Below are 16,938 nucleotides of genomic sequence, written 5' to 3' on the forward strand. Positions count from 1 at the left end.
TTCACAGGCCTATTGTGGGAATCTCAGAAAACTTTAGAAGGCTGATGAGGCAAGATTTACCTTTGCAGAATCCACACTGATTTTTCACAGCAAGGCTTGTTCCTCTATATGTTTAGGTTCCCCTCATCCCTTTAATGATAATTTCCATCCATTTTTCTGGAACAGTTACTAATATGCCCATACTGTTTCTGTAGGGTTCTAGTGGTCCAGGTGGAACTGTTGGGGAGCGTGGTAGGTCTGGTCCTCTTGGTAAAAAGGTCAGTATTTTTTAAATAGCTCTAATAATTATTAGTTAAATGACAGAAATGATGGCAGTTGAAATAAGCCTTGTTTTCACTATCTCCTATATATCTTTCCAGTCTTAACCTCAGCATCAAACTGGCTTTCAAAAATACATCTATAGAAACTAAGGATATTGTTAAAATCTTCAAATACTTGATTTGAGATTGCAATATCATTAAACTTTCCCACTGGAATGTTAAAAAGCGTATTGTATCTAGTTTAATTTTAAAAGTGCACGGGGAAACACAAGTTTCATGGTTGACATTTACTCAAAGAACACTGGATTCTTTATCGCTCCTATTATAGCAGTTTGGAAATTCTCCTGAATTTCTGCTTGAAGGAGCAGCTAAAGCTGATGCTTCTGTTTTTCTATGAATGGGAAGCTTTGGTGACAATAACTCACTGAAACTCGATTACTGTAATACACACATTACTTGGGCTGCCTTTGAAGACTACCCAGAAATTACAGTGGGTGCAAAATGTGGTAGCTTGCTTGCTGACAGGTGAAAGTTGCCTTAGCAGGATAACACTTTTGTTGCAGATACTATATTGGCTCTCAATAGGCATTTGACTGCAATGCCTTTAAAGTTTTGAATGGCTCAAGGCCCTGTTACCTGTAACCATCTTCTCTGAGTAGGACCATCTTCTGCGCTTAATCCAAGAATGGTCCCTTTGGATTCTTCCCTGTGGACTATCAGGAGGGGGGAGTCCAGAGACAGGCTTACTCAGTGGCTCCCCATTTCTATGGAATAGCTTTCCCCTTGAGGTCCTTCACTACTGACTTTGAGGAAGTACTTTATTGCTGCCCCTTTGGGACTGCTTTCTCCCTGGACTACTGTTATTTTATATTTGGTTGTTAAGATTTTTAAATATTAGTTTAACATTGACATTGTTGGAGGTAATACACTGACTCTGTAAACCACTTATAGAGGACTGTAACACACTATGAAGTGGTATATAAGTCTAAGTGCTATTGCTATTGCTAAAACTATTATTCTCTAAGCACCATGTCCGTGTGTATATCTTACATGATACATTCAAATAAATCTTTCAGGGTGAAGCTGGTGAGCCTGGTCTTAAGGGGCCCATTGGTCCTCCTGGTCCCCGAGGAGAAATGGTGAGTGTTTCTAGGAACCAGTATTACTCAGTGCTCAAAGAGTGAGTATTAACAGATTCAAGGGATAATCAACATTTTCTTGTTAAAGCATCGAGAACACTGTCCACATGTTTCTTGTTTGGAAATCTTGATTGTTCCCTGCAGGTCAGTCCAGATGGTTTACAAACCATTTCATAGGGTTCCATCTACTCCTGTAGTTGTAAGAACATCCTTAGCACTGAATTGTTTAGAATTTAATGACCATTATGGTACAGCAAAGATGCAAAGAGACTTTTCAGGATCCCAGTGTCTGTTGCTTATTTTTATTTGTTGCCTTTGCATTTTGTAGGGAGATGATGGACGAGATGGAGCTGGCAACGAAGGACTGAGAGGCAGAACGGTATGTCTAGGATCGTTTTTGGACTTATAAATATATCTGAAAGTTCCTTAATCCATACATCATGGCTTGGGCAACAGCAGTATTTGCAGCAAGGGAACCAAAGGTCTATTGCCCTCTAACACAAGACTGTCTGTTTTCTTTTGTTCTTCCTTCGCAATAAGAACTCCCACCCTCCCACACCCAATTTTGACAATATCTCTGATTTTCTTCCAAGCTGTTCTGTGTCTATGTCTCACCTTTCCTTGGCCTTTCTTTCTCTTCCCTGTACCTGTTCAGCATGCAAAATAAATGAAATACAAAATCTGTAGTCTGCAGGAAAGAAGGCGGAGCCTCCTCACTGACGGACCATAGATCGCAACTCTCTGCGGCTATGGTCCATGCTCTTTCATTGGAGAGCCCTGATCATTATGATTAGGGGCTGAAGCTGCCTTGGAGGGGCGGTGGAGTAAGGGGAAGCCGCAAGCCAGGTTGAGGGGAGCCGCATCTCCCCTTCTGGGCTTGGTCTTTTTCCCCCCGAAGACGACTGCAGCGGTGGTTTAATATGGCCTCCCTGAAGAGAAGGACTCAGCTGGATTAAGATTTGTGCAGGAGGGAAGAAAGAGGTGGATAACATCTGAACCGGGACAATTAGGCAATACAACTAAACGAAAGTACCCCGGGATTAAGGTAACATGGAATTTTTAAGAAAAGAAAAGTGAGCGGTGAAATTACAAAGGGACAGGAAAAAAAAAAGAAAATATTTTTGACAGCTAAGTGGGGCTTCGAACTGGGAAAGGAAGAAGCCGGAACTAAAGATTTAACTAAATTGGACTAAAATATTTTGGCAATAAACAGGCATAAAATAAAGCTGGGCTTAAGATTGTCAAAAAATAATAATAATAAAGTTTACAAATTGGAGATTGGACTGTGCTGGAATATTGAGGTTCGAAAAACCCTAAATAAAAAAATAGGGAAAAAAGGTGAAGACTTTGTATAATGGAGAGTGCCACCTTTTGACAAAAACTTGAGCTCAAACAAAAGGGAAAGCATCCTGTTTCTGAATGAACTTGTGTGGATATAACATTAAAGAAATATTGAAACAAAGTAAGAATCTTAGAAAGTGAAAGCAGAACCAGAATAAAGAAAAAAGCAAGGAAAGACTGACTGTGGGATTGATTGATGTTTTTGGTATAGACCCTGGGCTGGAATAATTGAGAACTTTAGAAAATTGAAAGAAGAAAGAAGGAAAGTAGAAGTGTTTTTTTGTACACTTTAACAATCATAAAATACAAGAGTGTGTAATGATGATATCTCTTCAGGAATTAAAAATGGAACTTAAAAATATGGGAGAATTACTACAGGAAAGAGGCGAATCACTTTGTTCTGTGTTAGAAAAAATGGAAATGGTGATTGAAGTACAAGAAGAAAGAGCTTCAGAGGAGGAGGAGGAGTTGACTCAAGGAGAAGACATTTTAAATAGACAATTAACACAAAGAACACTACAAAGAAGTGGGGAAAGAAGGAAGGTTAAAACGTTGAGATTTAAGAAGGCAATCAAAAGGGGGAATACCTGTGAAGTCAGAGAAATAAAGAAATACAGAAATAGTAAAATGTTGAAAAGAAATTGTTTTTTCAGAGATAATGGTTGGTGAATTAAAAAGGAGATTCTGCAGGGTGATAAGGGGTAATAAGAATAAGGGGGAAAAATATGCTGCAGAATTCAAACGAAAAGATGTAATGATTATTATTGTAACTTCTTAAAAATAATGGTTTATTGGGAATCAAGATGAGGGAATAAAGGTATATTTTAACCATTGAGGTGTCACACTCAAAGCAGTAAAAGGGGGGAAACCTATACTTGTTTTTTCTTTAGTGTTAAAATTTGTATTAATTTAAAATTTATAAAAAGAATGTGTAATGGAAAGGGAATATGACAGACTAAAGAACCAACTAAATTAATAAGTTAATATAGACTATTAAAAGCAAGGAGAGACATTGATAACATTATTATTATTATTATTATTATTATTATTATTATTATTATTATTATTATTATTTAAACACATATTGTTTATCTTTATTATTAAAATAAATATTAAAGGATTATATTTGAAATAATTGAAATGAAACAAAAAGATGTTTCCATTGAGATTAATGAAAGAGGCTAGAATTAATGTGTTTGTTTCTCTCCTTACTGAAAATTTGGAATGGAAAAGGTAATAATAGAATTAAGTATGCATATATGCATATATAATTGCTGTCCTATTTGTATGTAAAGATGATGACCCGGAAATACGTTGTCCACTAAAAAGAGATTTTTGTTTTTATGTGAAAAACTGAATAAAATTTGTTAAAAAAAATATCTGTCGTCTGCAAGCTGCTCTTCTGGTTTTTAACTCTTTATAAGCAAAGATTTCTTCTCCACAGAGCCTTCCTGATTTGCACAATTAAATTGTATGTTTAATTTTTTATTGATGCCAGTAAAGGTAGCTTTTTTATCACACTCATATAAGAAAGTTTTAAGTATTTGGAACAATTAGCTTGTGGAAAAGGATTAAACTTTATTACAAGGACTCTAGTCTGAGTTGAGTTATCCTCGCTGTGTTTGTGTCAATGTAACATACTGCTGGGATTTGTGATTCCCTTTTTGAAAGCTCCCTGAATTTAACTGCACAGAATCCCCATGCAGGCTTTATTATTATATTCAGTGACTCTTCCAAGTGTTACATTGATCAGTTGGGTTTTACAGCATAACAAACTCCTTAATAGTGCCTGTGTTGATACTTATAATCTCTAGAAAAGAGATTGGGGAGGATTCTTTGGTTTCTTCCCCAAACCCCAAAAACTTTAACCTTAGACTATTGACCTCACCCCTTTCCTAAGAGGTCTGTAGGGGGAGTGCATAAGCGCACCAACGTGCCTACCGTCCCTGTCCTATTGTTTCTTTTATTGTTCTTATATGTGTCCATGTATTCATAACTATGTTTTTACTTATACCTATTATTTTGTAAGCAATTGACAAAAATAAATAAATAAATAAAATAAACTCCTCTGATTCTAAGACTTCAATTTCTTTTCTCCACAGGGACAACCCGGTTTCCCAGGATACCCAGGATTACGGGTATTTAAAGCACTTTTTAGTTTTTGTAGAGCACTTTAACTTCTATGTGATCTTTATTAGAGAGTAAATGCTCTGCTTCTCATTTTGGATTAGGGTGTACCTGGAGATCATGGTGATGATGGTAAATCTGGCCCCAAAGGAAGCAGCGGTGAACGGGTAATGCCATTTCATCCTCTGACTCCAATAAGACTCCCTTCCTGCATCTTTCTCCCCAATGATTTTCTTTGTTCTAAATGTCATTTTGTAGCACTTTCTGGCAGAGCTATGGTATACTTAATTAGAAGAAAGATAGCATCATGGTACTTATTTGAATATATAATTGCCGAGTTAGTATTGCTATTTTATTGTACATATTAGAAAGATCCCCTACCTGGAGAGCTAGAAGGCATTGATTTCACTCACTTGTAATTGGTTGGAGAAGATGCTTTACACTGTCTGTACACATGCTATGATATGTAATTCATTGAAGATAGTATATATATGAGTGTATAACAGAATAACAGAGTTGGAAGGGATCTTGTAGGTCATCTATTCCACCCCCCTGCCCAAGCAGGAGACTCTATACCATTTCTGACAGATGACAGTCTTCTTGAAAGATTCTAGTGATTAAGCTCCCACAACTTCTGAAGGCAATCTGTTCCATTGGTTGATTGTTCTGTCAGAAAAATTATCCTTATTTCTAGGTTGAATCTCTCCTTGATCAGTTTCCATCCATTATTCTTTGTCTGGCCTTCAGGTGTTTTGGAAAATAGGTTGACCCACTCCTCTCTGTGGCAGCCCCTCAGATATGGAACACTGCTATCATGTCACCCCAGTCATTGTTTTCAATAAAATAGAGATACCCAATTCCAGCAAGCATTCTTCAAAGGTTTTATCCTCCAGTCCCCTAATCATCTTTGTTGCTCTTCTCTGCATTCTTTCTAGAGTCTCAACAACTTTTTATACTATGGTGACCAAAACTGGATGCAGTATTCTAGGTGTGGTCTTACTAAGGCTTTATAGAGTGGTATTAATACCTCATGGGATGTTGATTAAATCCCTCTGTTAATGCATTTTAGGATTGCATTGCCTTTTATAGCTGCAGTTGTAGACTGTTGGCTCGTATTTAGTTGGTTGGCTATTAAGACTCCAAGAACCCTCTCACAGTTACTGCTAATTAAGCCTGGTTTCTCCCAATCTAAATGCGTACTACTGGTTTTTCTTGCGTAAGTGTAAGACTTTACATTTTCTCTACATTGAATTTCATTCAATATATTGTTGTTGTTGCAGGTTTTTAATATACAAAATTTCATAATGATTTATTTATTTTACTGCAATTTAATTCATTTGCATTTTAATACTGGAATTCTAAGGAAGTAATGTGGTGTTGTTTACTTCAAATTAAGCCAATTCCCCAGTTAATTAGCATTATGTGTAAATCATGCAACTCTGACCACATCCTAGTTTTTTCCTTCAATAATCTGATTAAGGCATTCGTATTAGTTAGGTGTAAGATCCCATACCATGTTCTTTATCAGCCATGGAGATTCAAAATGAATTAGTGAAGTTAGTCAAAGTTTCAAAGAGAAACTTTGAATTATGTTCTTATTAGCCAGGAGCCAACTGTAGGTAAAAAGAAAGTAGCATTTCACAAAATTGGAACCAAATATGTTCATTAAGTACCTTCTGGTCATAGAATAATGTTAGAACTGTGAACATTATGTAAGCATTGTCAAATTAAACTCAGTGATACTCATTTGCTTGTGTAACGAAGCTAAAACATTGCTATAAGTTGAAATGATGAGTATTGTAATACTATTAATAATCTTATTATACCCATCTGCAAATACTTATCATATGTTTTTTTAGACTTACTGAATTAGAGATAGCAATCATGTTTAGCCAAGGATAGCGCTCCACACTTTTTAAATAGGAGAAAGGCTTTAAAGACAGACTGACAATAAATATACTTACGTATATTTATGGGTGCATGTGTGCATGTAGGAAAAAATATAATACCCATGGGTGAACCAGGGTTTTCTTGAATTGGATGAGTTAAATTATGTTAGAATTTTAGGAGGCTTACAGTTTTTGTATGGGTTTTTTTTTCACTCTACAAAACAAGTTGAAAACTATGTTTTGGGTTTTTGGGTAGCTGCCTCCCCCAAAAACAATCTTAGTGGTTCACTTCTAATCTCTACATCATTCAATAAATTATTTTTATTATTTACAATATGCTTTTAACTTGACCCTCAAGAATTATTTTAAAAAATATAATGCTATATAACCCAAATCCTTTTCATACAACTAAGACTGAATTACAATAAATAATAGAGATGTGAAAAATAAATGATTGCTAATTTAAGCAAACTTTCTAGATTAAAGTAATGGTGACAACTGTTGGGTATGTTAGATGCCTAGTGAATATGGGATGAAGGTGGAGAATGTATGGAGTAGGAGCAATGGAGAATACTGCAACGGATTCTTCAATGTAATACTAGGGAATAGATACAGAAACCTGAACAACGAGGACACATTTAATTAACTTGAAAGAGTTGTGATAAATAATATGAAAAATATTTATGATCTGAATCAAATGCCTAGTTTTCCCTTTTTAGGGACATTCAGGGGACCCTGGCCAAAGTGGACAGAAAGGAGAGAGTGGCTATCCAGGACCACCTGTAAGTTTTTGCTATGCTGGTTATTGCTTTAGTAACTACACTTTTCTAGTACATTTTTGCCCTTTCTTTTCATACAATTTGAAAACAAGCTCACATGCTCGATATTTATCTTCAGTTGTAAAGTTAAATTAAAATTCATTCTCTTAATTAAACTCATATGAACCACAAAAATTGAGATGTGGCTTTAATATGTTTACTCTACACATTCTTGACTTGCTTGCATCATTTAAAAGTATTCTAGATTGTACATAGATTAAGTAAAATTGTAGGAACTGATAACAGTTACTGAACTGATTATGGTTAGCTTATGTGGGAATTCTGCCAAAAGCCTGTTCACAATACCAATTTACTGCCTGCATTTTTTTCAACCACACTTACAATAGCTAAAGAGCTACATTTTACTGAGCTACAATAAAGGAAAGTACAGTGGTAAAAATTCAGAAGTTATAAAGTTTGAACCTTCAGTTTCAAAATTTCCCACTTTGGATTTTGAGATAAAAACTTTGTAAATATTTCAGGTTTTGCATTACATTTCCCTCATTTTGTGGCACACAGAGCCATCTCTCCGGGCATACCAGCCATTGCTCTTCCAGGTTCTGGCACACACACGTGCACCAGCCCGCTGGTCTTCGCATGCGCATGCGTGCCAGAAACTGGAAGACCAGGTGGCCAGTGGTGTCAGAAACTGGAAGCTCAGCTTCCCGGCGCATGCATACGCACCAGAGAGCTACTCTTCTGGTTTCCAGCACTCCCCCCACATGTGGTCCCATTTCGGCACTCGGTGCCAAAAAGGTTCAGCAACACTGATCTATATATTTAATGTACATTAAATGTAGAAATCTAATGTAGTAAACCAGCAGGATTTTTATGCACACAGATAAGGAACAGATAGCAATAGCAATAGTGCTTAGATTTCTGCACCTAAGATTTTTTTCTGCCATCAGTTTTCCATGTTTCTGTGTTTCTATCTGAATTCATTATATGCATTAGACATTGCAAGATATCCCAATTTGTAAAATGAAAGAGGAGGCATCCTTTAAAAAAAAAAACATGCAGGAGAGCCTTTCAATTTGTGTTCCATTTCCATTAAGGAGATGTGACAGTGAAACTGGTTGAAACTTGATGTACAGTATTATTTTGGAAAAAAGCTCTACTTGTTCCATGAGTGGCTTCCTTCTGGGTCAGCCTGCACAGAATCAGCCTCTCTGATTTTTTGTGCTCTTGGCAACTCACGGATAAGACTTTCTCCCCCAGTCTCTGGACTTTGTTCTCCCATATGATTAATTAAGTGTCTGACCTTGTCAAGTCAATTTTAAACAAGCACAGTTAAGTTTATTCACAGTAAATTATATCTACATTTTTTAAATCTTTTCTTTCAGGGACTTATGGGTAACAAAGGAGAGTCTAGAGATGTAAGTCAACCATTAGTTTGTGGTACCAGATCTTTTGTATTTCTTCATGTTGGAAAACTTTTTTCACTGTCTCTCTCTTTACTTTAAAGCACTGCACGCTGATACGCAACATCAAAGATAAATGCCGTAAGTCTATTTCTTTTTCCCCTGGTCTTGATGTAGTAGGCTTTTTGGTATAGATTATAAAGTAATTTCTTTCTTTTCCTTCTTTCTCTCTTATTATTATCCACAGCTTGCTGTTATGGTAAGTTCCTTTTAAATTACTCAATATCTGCAATCAGATGGAAAAATGACATACACAACTTCTTTGAAAGACAAGCATTGAATTATTCACTGGTAAACTCTGTCCCTTCCTTTGGGGGTGGGGTGTAGAACTAATACCTTTTTTCTCATAACATTTATTTTTAATGTCCCTGGTTTCTGCAGGTCCAAAAGAATGTCCTGTTTATCCAACTGAATTGGCCTTTGCTCTTGATACTGCCGCTGGTGGAAGTGCAGACACTTTCAATAGAATGAAGGACACAGTAAAGTCAATTGTTAACAATATCACAATTACAGAAAGCAACTGCCCCAGAGGTGCCCGGGTAGCACTGGTTACATACAACAATGAAGTTACCACTGAGATACGTTTTGCTGACAGCAGAAAGAAGAAGGATTTGATCAAACAAATTGAGGACCTTCAATTTGTTCAGACCTCCAAACAACGTAGCTTAGAAACAGCCATGGCATTTGTGGCCAGGAATACTTTCAAGCGTGCACGTAGCGGCTTCCTTATGAGGAAAGTTGCTGTGTTCTTCACCAATGGGCCAACAAGAGCATCTCCAGAGTTGAATGAAGCAGTACTAAGACTCTACAATGCTGGAGTTGTACCTGTATTCCTTACAAACAGAGAGGACAGGGTCCTCACCAACGCATTACAGGTTTGCTTCTTTTTGGTTTTCTTTCCCCTGCACAATCTTTCCAGGATTCAATCAATCAATCAATTATAGGACTCAGGAATTCACTTCTGTCTTTCAGGAGCACTCAACAAAATGGCTTAATTTTGTTATTTTTTTTATATTGATTACTGTCCCTGGATCACTGAGCATACAATATTTTGGATTTGAAAAGGAAAAGGTTGCTTCAGAGTATTTGTAGCCATGTGCAGAGCACTTGTGGCCACTCCCTAAACTAAATGCGTCTTTTCCCCAAATTATGCTACAGCTGTGAGCAACAACCATTTAATCCTGGGAAAAGATGCTGCTGCATAGGGAGTTCATATATGAATGAATCAAACTTACATCTGTCAGCCTGAAAGTGTTGTGGTTTATCAGCAATAGCTAGGCAAAGTCTTAAAAGCAGCAGACAATGTAGATGTTCTTTTTGCCCAAGAAATGCTTACAAAACTTCCCTCAAAGGTGTTGTCTGAGCAAGGTAAAATAAAATAATCAAGATGGCAGCCACAATTGTGCAATTGAAGCTCTGCACTGATGTGACCATCATCTTGATTTTTTAAAACTCATATGCTATGGATGCCCATAAGACCATCCACAACAGGAGATTGTGACTGTTTTCAGAAAAGAGTAAAGGGCTGCCAATTACTGTAGCAGCTTTCTGTTTCTGTTTGTTTGTTTGTTTCCTAAGTTCAAAATAATAATTTGACTCTTGAGATCTACTGTATATTTGATATTCTATGTATCCAGTGAGACTTAATTTCTTCCTCCTGTATCTGTTAGTAATTTTTTTAAAAAAAACAGTCCTAAAGTTTAAGAAAAAGCGTATCATGTGGTGGTGGGGAATACCCTGAGGATGGGGAAGTTTGCAGAAATGACTGTGTATCCAAGCAGGAGCATCTGGCTTCTGATCATATAAACAGTTCTTTGGATATAAGCCATAAAGTCCATTAATAGTGTATGGCTGCTTCTTTATCAGTCGAAGCTGTCAGATCAGTATATACTGTGGATGAAGGAAGAGACTAAGGAGATGGCAATTATTATGTCATTGTTTTGAAAATGATGGCCTTGCACTCAGATTAATTAAAACATACGAAAACTTCTTTGCCACTGTGTGGCAACCTTTATTTTTGAAACTATCCTTAGAAGGATTAAAAGAAAAATTCTCAGACAATGATGGGAAACCTACATAGGACAGTAATTTGCTGAAATAGCTTCCTAATTTGAATAGCATCAAGTTAAGCACTCTTTTTCAAAGATGCATGTTGTCCTAGTTAAAATTATCCTACACAGGTTGTTCATTTCATAGTGCAGTCACATTAATTGGATTTTGTGCATGATCCAGTTTTTAAGATGTCGTTGTTGGCATCTCTCCGCCCTCCCCCATATTCTCTTCTGTCACTTCTACTAGGGCTCAAGATAACAATGCATAATTCCTTCTCCATTTTATCATCACAACAGTTTTAGAAACTAGTTGGGTTTGGACTTAATTCAAAGCCACTTCATGAGTTTTGTGGCTAAGTATATATTGTTAGTTTTTCACATCACATTTCTTGTGAGTAAGTTAATACGGGTGGTGGATAAGCCAAGAAGTTGTGATAGTTCATGTTCAAGTCCTGGTCCACATGTTGTGAGTCCTATCCTCAGGTATTCTGGGGGTAAAGTAGGAGATAAAGAATGGGCAACCTGTTTGTTGCATCAAGTCTGAATTGGACTTTATGACAAATGCACATTCATGTTGAATCTTTCTCTCAATGATGCAGAAAGGTAGGCTTTGAATCTAAAAGGTAAATATATAGAACAATTTACAGAAATGTACTGAGAGCTGTATCATGTTCATGTGGAATTAAGAAAAGCTAGCCCCTTTCTTGGTACATTTTAGAGACCCTGGACAATTTAACAAACTCTTTTCAGAATTCCATTCACTACATGCTTCTCTTCTTGTTTTTAGATAAATAACACTGGTGGACAAGCTTTTGCATTTACTGGTGGCGCTGGTCAATTGGCTGCAACTCTTAGAAAAGTGTTCACATGCCATATTTGTCTAGGTAAAATATGCGACTTTTTTTTTGCTTGAAATATTTGTGTACTATGACAAAATAGATTTGTAACCAGTCTGCTTGAAGATTTTTGACAAAATTGGAGGGAACCGGGAAATTTGAGTGGGTTTTTTGTTGGTTTTAAGCTCTGCTATGTAAGGGCTGTGTTGTAGGACCATGGATGGACCTGCCTTCTTTTCAGTTTTGGACTTGATCAGAATGCCTTATGATGTCATGGTCATAAACCTTTCTGGAACCAGCTGTTCAGTCCAAGCAGGCTTTAAGAAACTTGTGAACAACTGTATTTGTTTTTTGACTGTTACTAAGGCTTCTTCTGTTTCTAATAGTGCTATAAAAGGGACATTTTGTTTTTACATTTCCATTCTCATGATTATTCCCTATTGGTGTTGCTTTGGTAGTAATGAAATTTAAACCTACAATTAGCCTTGTTAAAGCAATACTACAATCTGCTCATAAGGCAGTCATTCAATTGGTCCCCATTCTAATGGAAAATTTTATGGTGGAAAAGAGCTGTGGTGGCGCAGTGGTTAGAATGCAGTACTGCTGGCTACTTCTGCTGATCACTGGCTACCAGCAGTTTGGCAGATCGAATCCCACCAGGCTCAAGGTTGACTCAGCCTTCCATCCTTCCAAGGTGGGTAAAATGAGAACCCAGATTGTTAGGGGCAATAGGCTGACTCTAGAGAGGGCTGTAAAGCACCGTGAAGTGGAATATAAGTGCTACAGCTATTGCTATTATGGGCCAGTCAAGGATTTCTAGACTCACGCTAAATAAATCCCTAAATATCTAAAACATTTTTAAATGCATAATTGGAAGGTACTAGATGCTTTGGTTTTTGGCACAAAGGAAGATTTGTATATCTTGCTGCTTATGTCCAATTGAAAGACAAAAAAAGGGCACTGCAAATATTAATTATGTAACAATTATATATTTATTTATCTAGATGTATGTGATCCTGATCCCAGCTGTGGTATCCAGAGGGCTGGCTTTGGCAGAGACAGACGGGCAGTTCCTACAGATGTTGACATTGATATAGCATTCATCCTGGATAGCTCTGAGAGTACCACTCAAATGCAGTTCAAAGAAATTAAGAGCTACATTTCATATATTGTAAATCAACTGGAAATTAGTTCTGATCCCAAGGTATCACAACATCATGCTAGGGTTGCCATTATCCAACATGCTCCTTTTGAATTTCAATCAAACACAAGCATATCTCCTGTCAAAGTTGAATTGTCACTCACAGATTATGGCCCAAGGGACAAATTAACAGATTTCATTCAGAACCAAATGTCACAATTGTATGGAACACGGGCTGTGGCGACTGCAGTAGACTATACAATGAGGCATATTTTTGAGAGTGCACCAAATCCCAGAGATCACAAAGTCATTGTTTTGATGATGACAGGAGGCATTGAAAAGGAAGAACTTGAACACCTTCAGAAAGTTATTGTAGAAGCTAAATGTAAGGGATATTTTGTTGTCATTATTGGCATTGGTAGGAATATTAATATTCCAAGTATCTACAGCTTGGCAAGTGAGCCTAATGATGTCTTCTTCAAATATGCTGATATGGCGTCAGAACTTCATGAAGAGCCATTGCTACGTTTTGGAAGCCTCTTACCATCCTTCATCAATAGTAAGTAGATGCTTAATCTGTCAGTGAAAGATAGGGAGTTAGAAGGGTTAGACCGAGGAAAATTTGAACCTGGAAAGGGAAACTTCCTTTTATCATTTTATGGTTTAGGGTGCAAGAGTCTACAGCAAAGAACAAGGTTGCAAAATAAACCTAAAACCATATGCTTGACTGAGTACTTCAATCAGCGTCTGCCATATATCTGTCTGTCTGTCTGTCTGTCTGTCTGTCCGTCCATCCACCCGCCCATCCATCCATCCATCCGTCCAACTTAGAAATTGCCCACTTCCTCCACAGAAGGAGTCTGGGTGGAATACAAAATATTAAACCATAAAAATTATATATTAAATTTAAAAAGAGGCAAAGATAGTTAACGTTCAATGTTAAAAATAAATTAAAAGATGGGGGGAGGGCCTTCAGGGCACTAAGCAGCCCCATAGCTGTGTGTTCCTTTGTGAGCCCCAAGCAAAACAGCAGAGCCTGAAATGAGAGATTTGGCTTGGATTAAGAGGATTACATGGATATTTAAATAAAACGTTTGTCAGCCAAATTGGATGCTTTGATCCTAGAATTGCAGGATCAGACAGATTTCTCTGAAAGGATTCCTAGATTTGTATTGATTAAAATAATTATTGTCAAACTTGGAATCATTAATCATTCTGAGTAAACACAACTTGCATGCATCTTAGATATCTCTTAATTCCTAGTTTCTCTGTTATAGATATTAAATTTGGAAAAAAATGTATCAGTGTATCTTTAAAGTATCCTGTTTCCTATTTAAACAAATAGCAAAGCCTTTAATTCTACCTAAAGAAAGGGCCTATGCTTCCTCAATTTCTATCTCTGTTTTCTTTTTTGCTTTCAAAATTATTAACAAGTAGCATTTAAAAATAGTAAGAAAATGACCATGCAGCTGTCTATCCAGACATATAATTTGAAACAGCAGAACAAAAAGCAGCACTTTAGTTCTTGATAGATTAATACCAAAAGATAGCTCATGTAAGCTACTGCTATATATCTCTATATTAATAAAAGATAAGACATTGGGATACAACCAGCCAGGCAGCCGGGGGCAGTGAGGAGGGGCTGCTGAATTAGTTCAAGTTCTTATGTGGCTGCAACAGATCTAGAATTAACACCCCCATCCCAGCCCCTTAAGCTACACAGAGCTGTTATCTATTTGTTACCAGGCTGAGGATGAGAAATTCCTGTATAATGGGCAGAATTTAATAAAGCAGCAAGCTTGAACTCTACACATGTGGGTCTGATTGCTTATGGCTGACAGAATATTGCTAATTCTAAATAAGTGTAAGAATGTTTAAATAAAGACATGGTTTAAATTCCCATAATACGTTTGGAAAATGAGAAAATATTTATGCAAAAATTCTCCCTTATATTTTAGGTGAAAATACCTTTTACTTATCTCCAGATATCAGAAAAAAATGTGATTTGTTCCAGGGTGACCAGCCAATCAAAAAATTTGGCCAAAAACAACTGTAAGTCTTTATCATAATTTATCTTCATTGTCAGAAAGTAATTTTTCCTCCAGATACCAAGTTATCTATGAGAGAATGAGACCCCTCTCTTCATTATCCTTGTCATGTTATCTCTATTTTTCAATTGTATTGATTATGTTGTAGTTTATTTGCTTGATTGTTGTGAGGCACCCAGTCATTGTGAATTGTGGCATACAAATTTAATAAAGTATTAAATTATTATTATTCATCACACAATCAGCCAGATGTTCAGACTGGGTTTAGCATTTTTGTCTACCTATCAAGTCCTTACCAAGGACCTGGGATAGGCAAATCTGGATACTTAATGTTGTTACACATATCACCGCAGGATGGAAGCTGTTTCAAGTAAAGCTGCCTTCTGCAATTGACTGATGGCAAATTTGTCAATGCCTATGGTGTTCAAGTGGTGCTCCAGTTGTTTTGGGACTGCACCCAAGGCACGTATTACTATCGGTACTACCCTTGCTTGCCTTTGCCATAGTCGTTCTATTTCTATTTGTAGGACTTTGTATTTTGTTATTTTCTCCAGTTCTTTCTCTTCTATTCTGTTGTCTTCCAGTACTGCCACATCGACTATCCAGACTAATAATAATAATAATAATAATAATAATAATTATTATTATTATTATTATTATTATTATTATTATAATATCTGGGGATTGAAGGGGCAATAAATATGGGTTTAGAGCAATATAAACTTGTTTCTTATATGGGTAGAAAGCAGTATCCCCATTTGACCCTGTCCTTGTCTCATCGCCAACTCTTAAGGCAGGGGTCTTCAAACTTGACAGCTTTCAGACTTGTGGACTACACCTCCCAGAATTCCTCCTCTAGTCATGTTAGCTCAGGAATTCTGGGAGTTGAAGTCCACAAGTCTTAAACTTGCCAAGTTTAAAGACCTTTGTCTTCAAACGGTTGTATTTAAATTATCTTTAATTGTACAGTATTTAGATGTCCAGGGTTTAAAGCATTGTTTTTCTTTTCAAGCCAATGGCATTCAGTGATGGCTGCAAGTTCTATAAAAGCTACTATGTTCTGTAAGCACTCTATCAAAGACTAAGTCTGGTGACTAATAATACATGAGAGTTCTTATTCTTCCTTATAAGCTGATGTAGGCTTACCTCTCGCCCTGTCTCTTGTCTATGTAAAGAAAGAAAAAAGAAGGACAGTAAATTCCTAAACATAACCAATGCTTGTGAAATTGGCAACCTTTGTGATGCTGATCTTTTTTTTTCCTAACACCCCCCACCCCTCCCCACTCAAGTATTCAGATTGGATATGGCAGAATGGGTCATCGGAAGGAATGGTTGGATAGAGTCCTGGAATCTGGCTCTCCCCATCCCTGATGCTGTGCTTGAATTGTGGATATTTTACTTGTGTGGCTGATGATTTGCTGAAAAGGGAGAGCAGCACATTCCCAAGAGTCAAGCAGATGTTTTGTCTCTTGCACACTGCACGGGCATGATGAGGACAGTCCCATTTAGCATTGGGTCAGAATAGACTAAAGCAGTGGTGGGATTCAGCCAGTTCTCACCACTTCAGGAGAACCGGTTGTTAACTTTCTGAGCAGTTTGGTGAACTGGTTGTTGGAAGAAATCATTAGGGCAGAGAACCAGTTGTTAAATTATTTGAATCCCACCACTGGAATAAAGGAACATGAGTTGGAGCAGCAGGATAGTTTGGCAGGATGACTGGAGAACTCTTTTTTTAAAATTGGTTTTTAAAACAAACATAAACAAACAAAACATAAAAACATCAAATTATCTTCCATATATGTACATACAGTGTGCCGGTTTATTTACAGATTGTTTTGTGCTTCCATTTCATAGTCTTCAATTATAA

At 36.9% G+C, this 16,938-nt stretch overlaps 1 protein-coding gene across 11 annotated transcripts in view; it reads left to right on the plus strand.

Annotated features, from left to right (window-relative positions):
• The window catches only part of COL6A3 (collagen type VI alpha 3 chain), a 115,154-nt gene that overhangs the window by 70,909 nt on the left and 27,307 nt on the right, over positions 1-16,938 (plus strand). For all 11 annotated transcript variants that reach the window (XM_087919558.1, XM_087919547.1, XM_087919549.1 and 8 more), the window contains 13 exons: positions 195-257; positions 1,337-1,399; positions 1,728-1,778; positions 4,843-4,878; positions 4,972-5,034; positions 7,476-7,538; positions 8,918-8,950; positions 9,040-9,076; positions 9,183-9,194; positions 9,377-9,870; positions 11,834-11,930; positions 12,887-13,582; positions 14,982-15,075. In XM_087919558.1, coding sequence (XP_087775684.1) covers positions 195-257; positions 1,337-1,399; positions 1,728-1,778; positions 4,843-4,878; positions 4,972-5,034; positions 7,476-7,538; positions 8,918-8,950; positions 9,040-9,076; positions 9,183-9,194; positions 9,377-9,870; positions 11,834-11,930; positions 12,887-13,582; positions 14,982-15,075 — 1,802 coding nt within the window. The remainder of the gene's footprint in view (positions 1-194; positions 258-1,336; positions 1,400-1,727; positions 1,779-4,842; positions 4,879-4,971; positions 5,035-7,475; positions 7,539-8,917; positions 8,951-9,039; positions 9,077-9,182; positions 9,195-9,376; positions 9,871-11,833; positions 11,931-12,886; positions 13,583-14,981; positions 15,076-16,938) is intronic.

The sequence above is a fragment of the Pseudonaja textilis genome, chromosome 1 (assembly GCF_049901715.1).
Source record: "Pseudonaja textilis isolate UNSWEBS1 chromosome 1, rPseTex1.2, whole genome shotgun sequence".
NCBI classification, from domain to species: domain Eukaryota; kingdom Metazoa; phylum Chordata; class Lepidosauria; order Squamata; family Elapidae; genus Pseudonaja; species Pseudonaja textilis.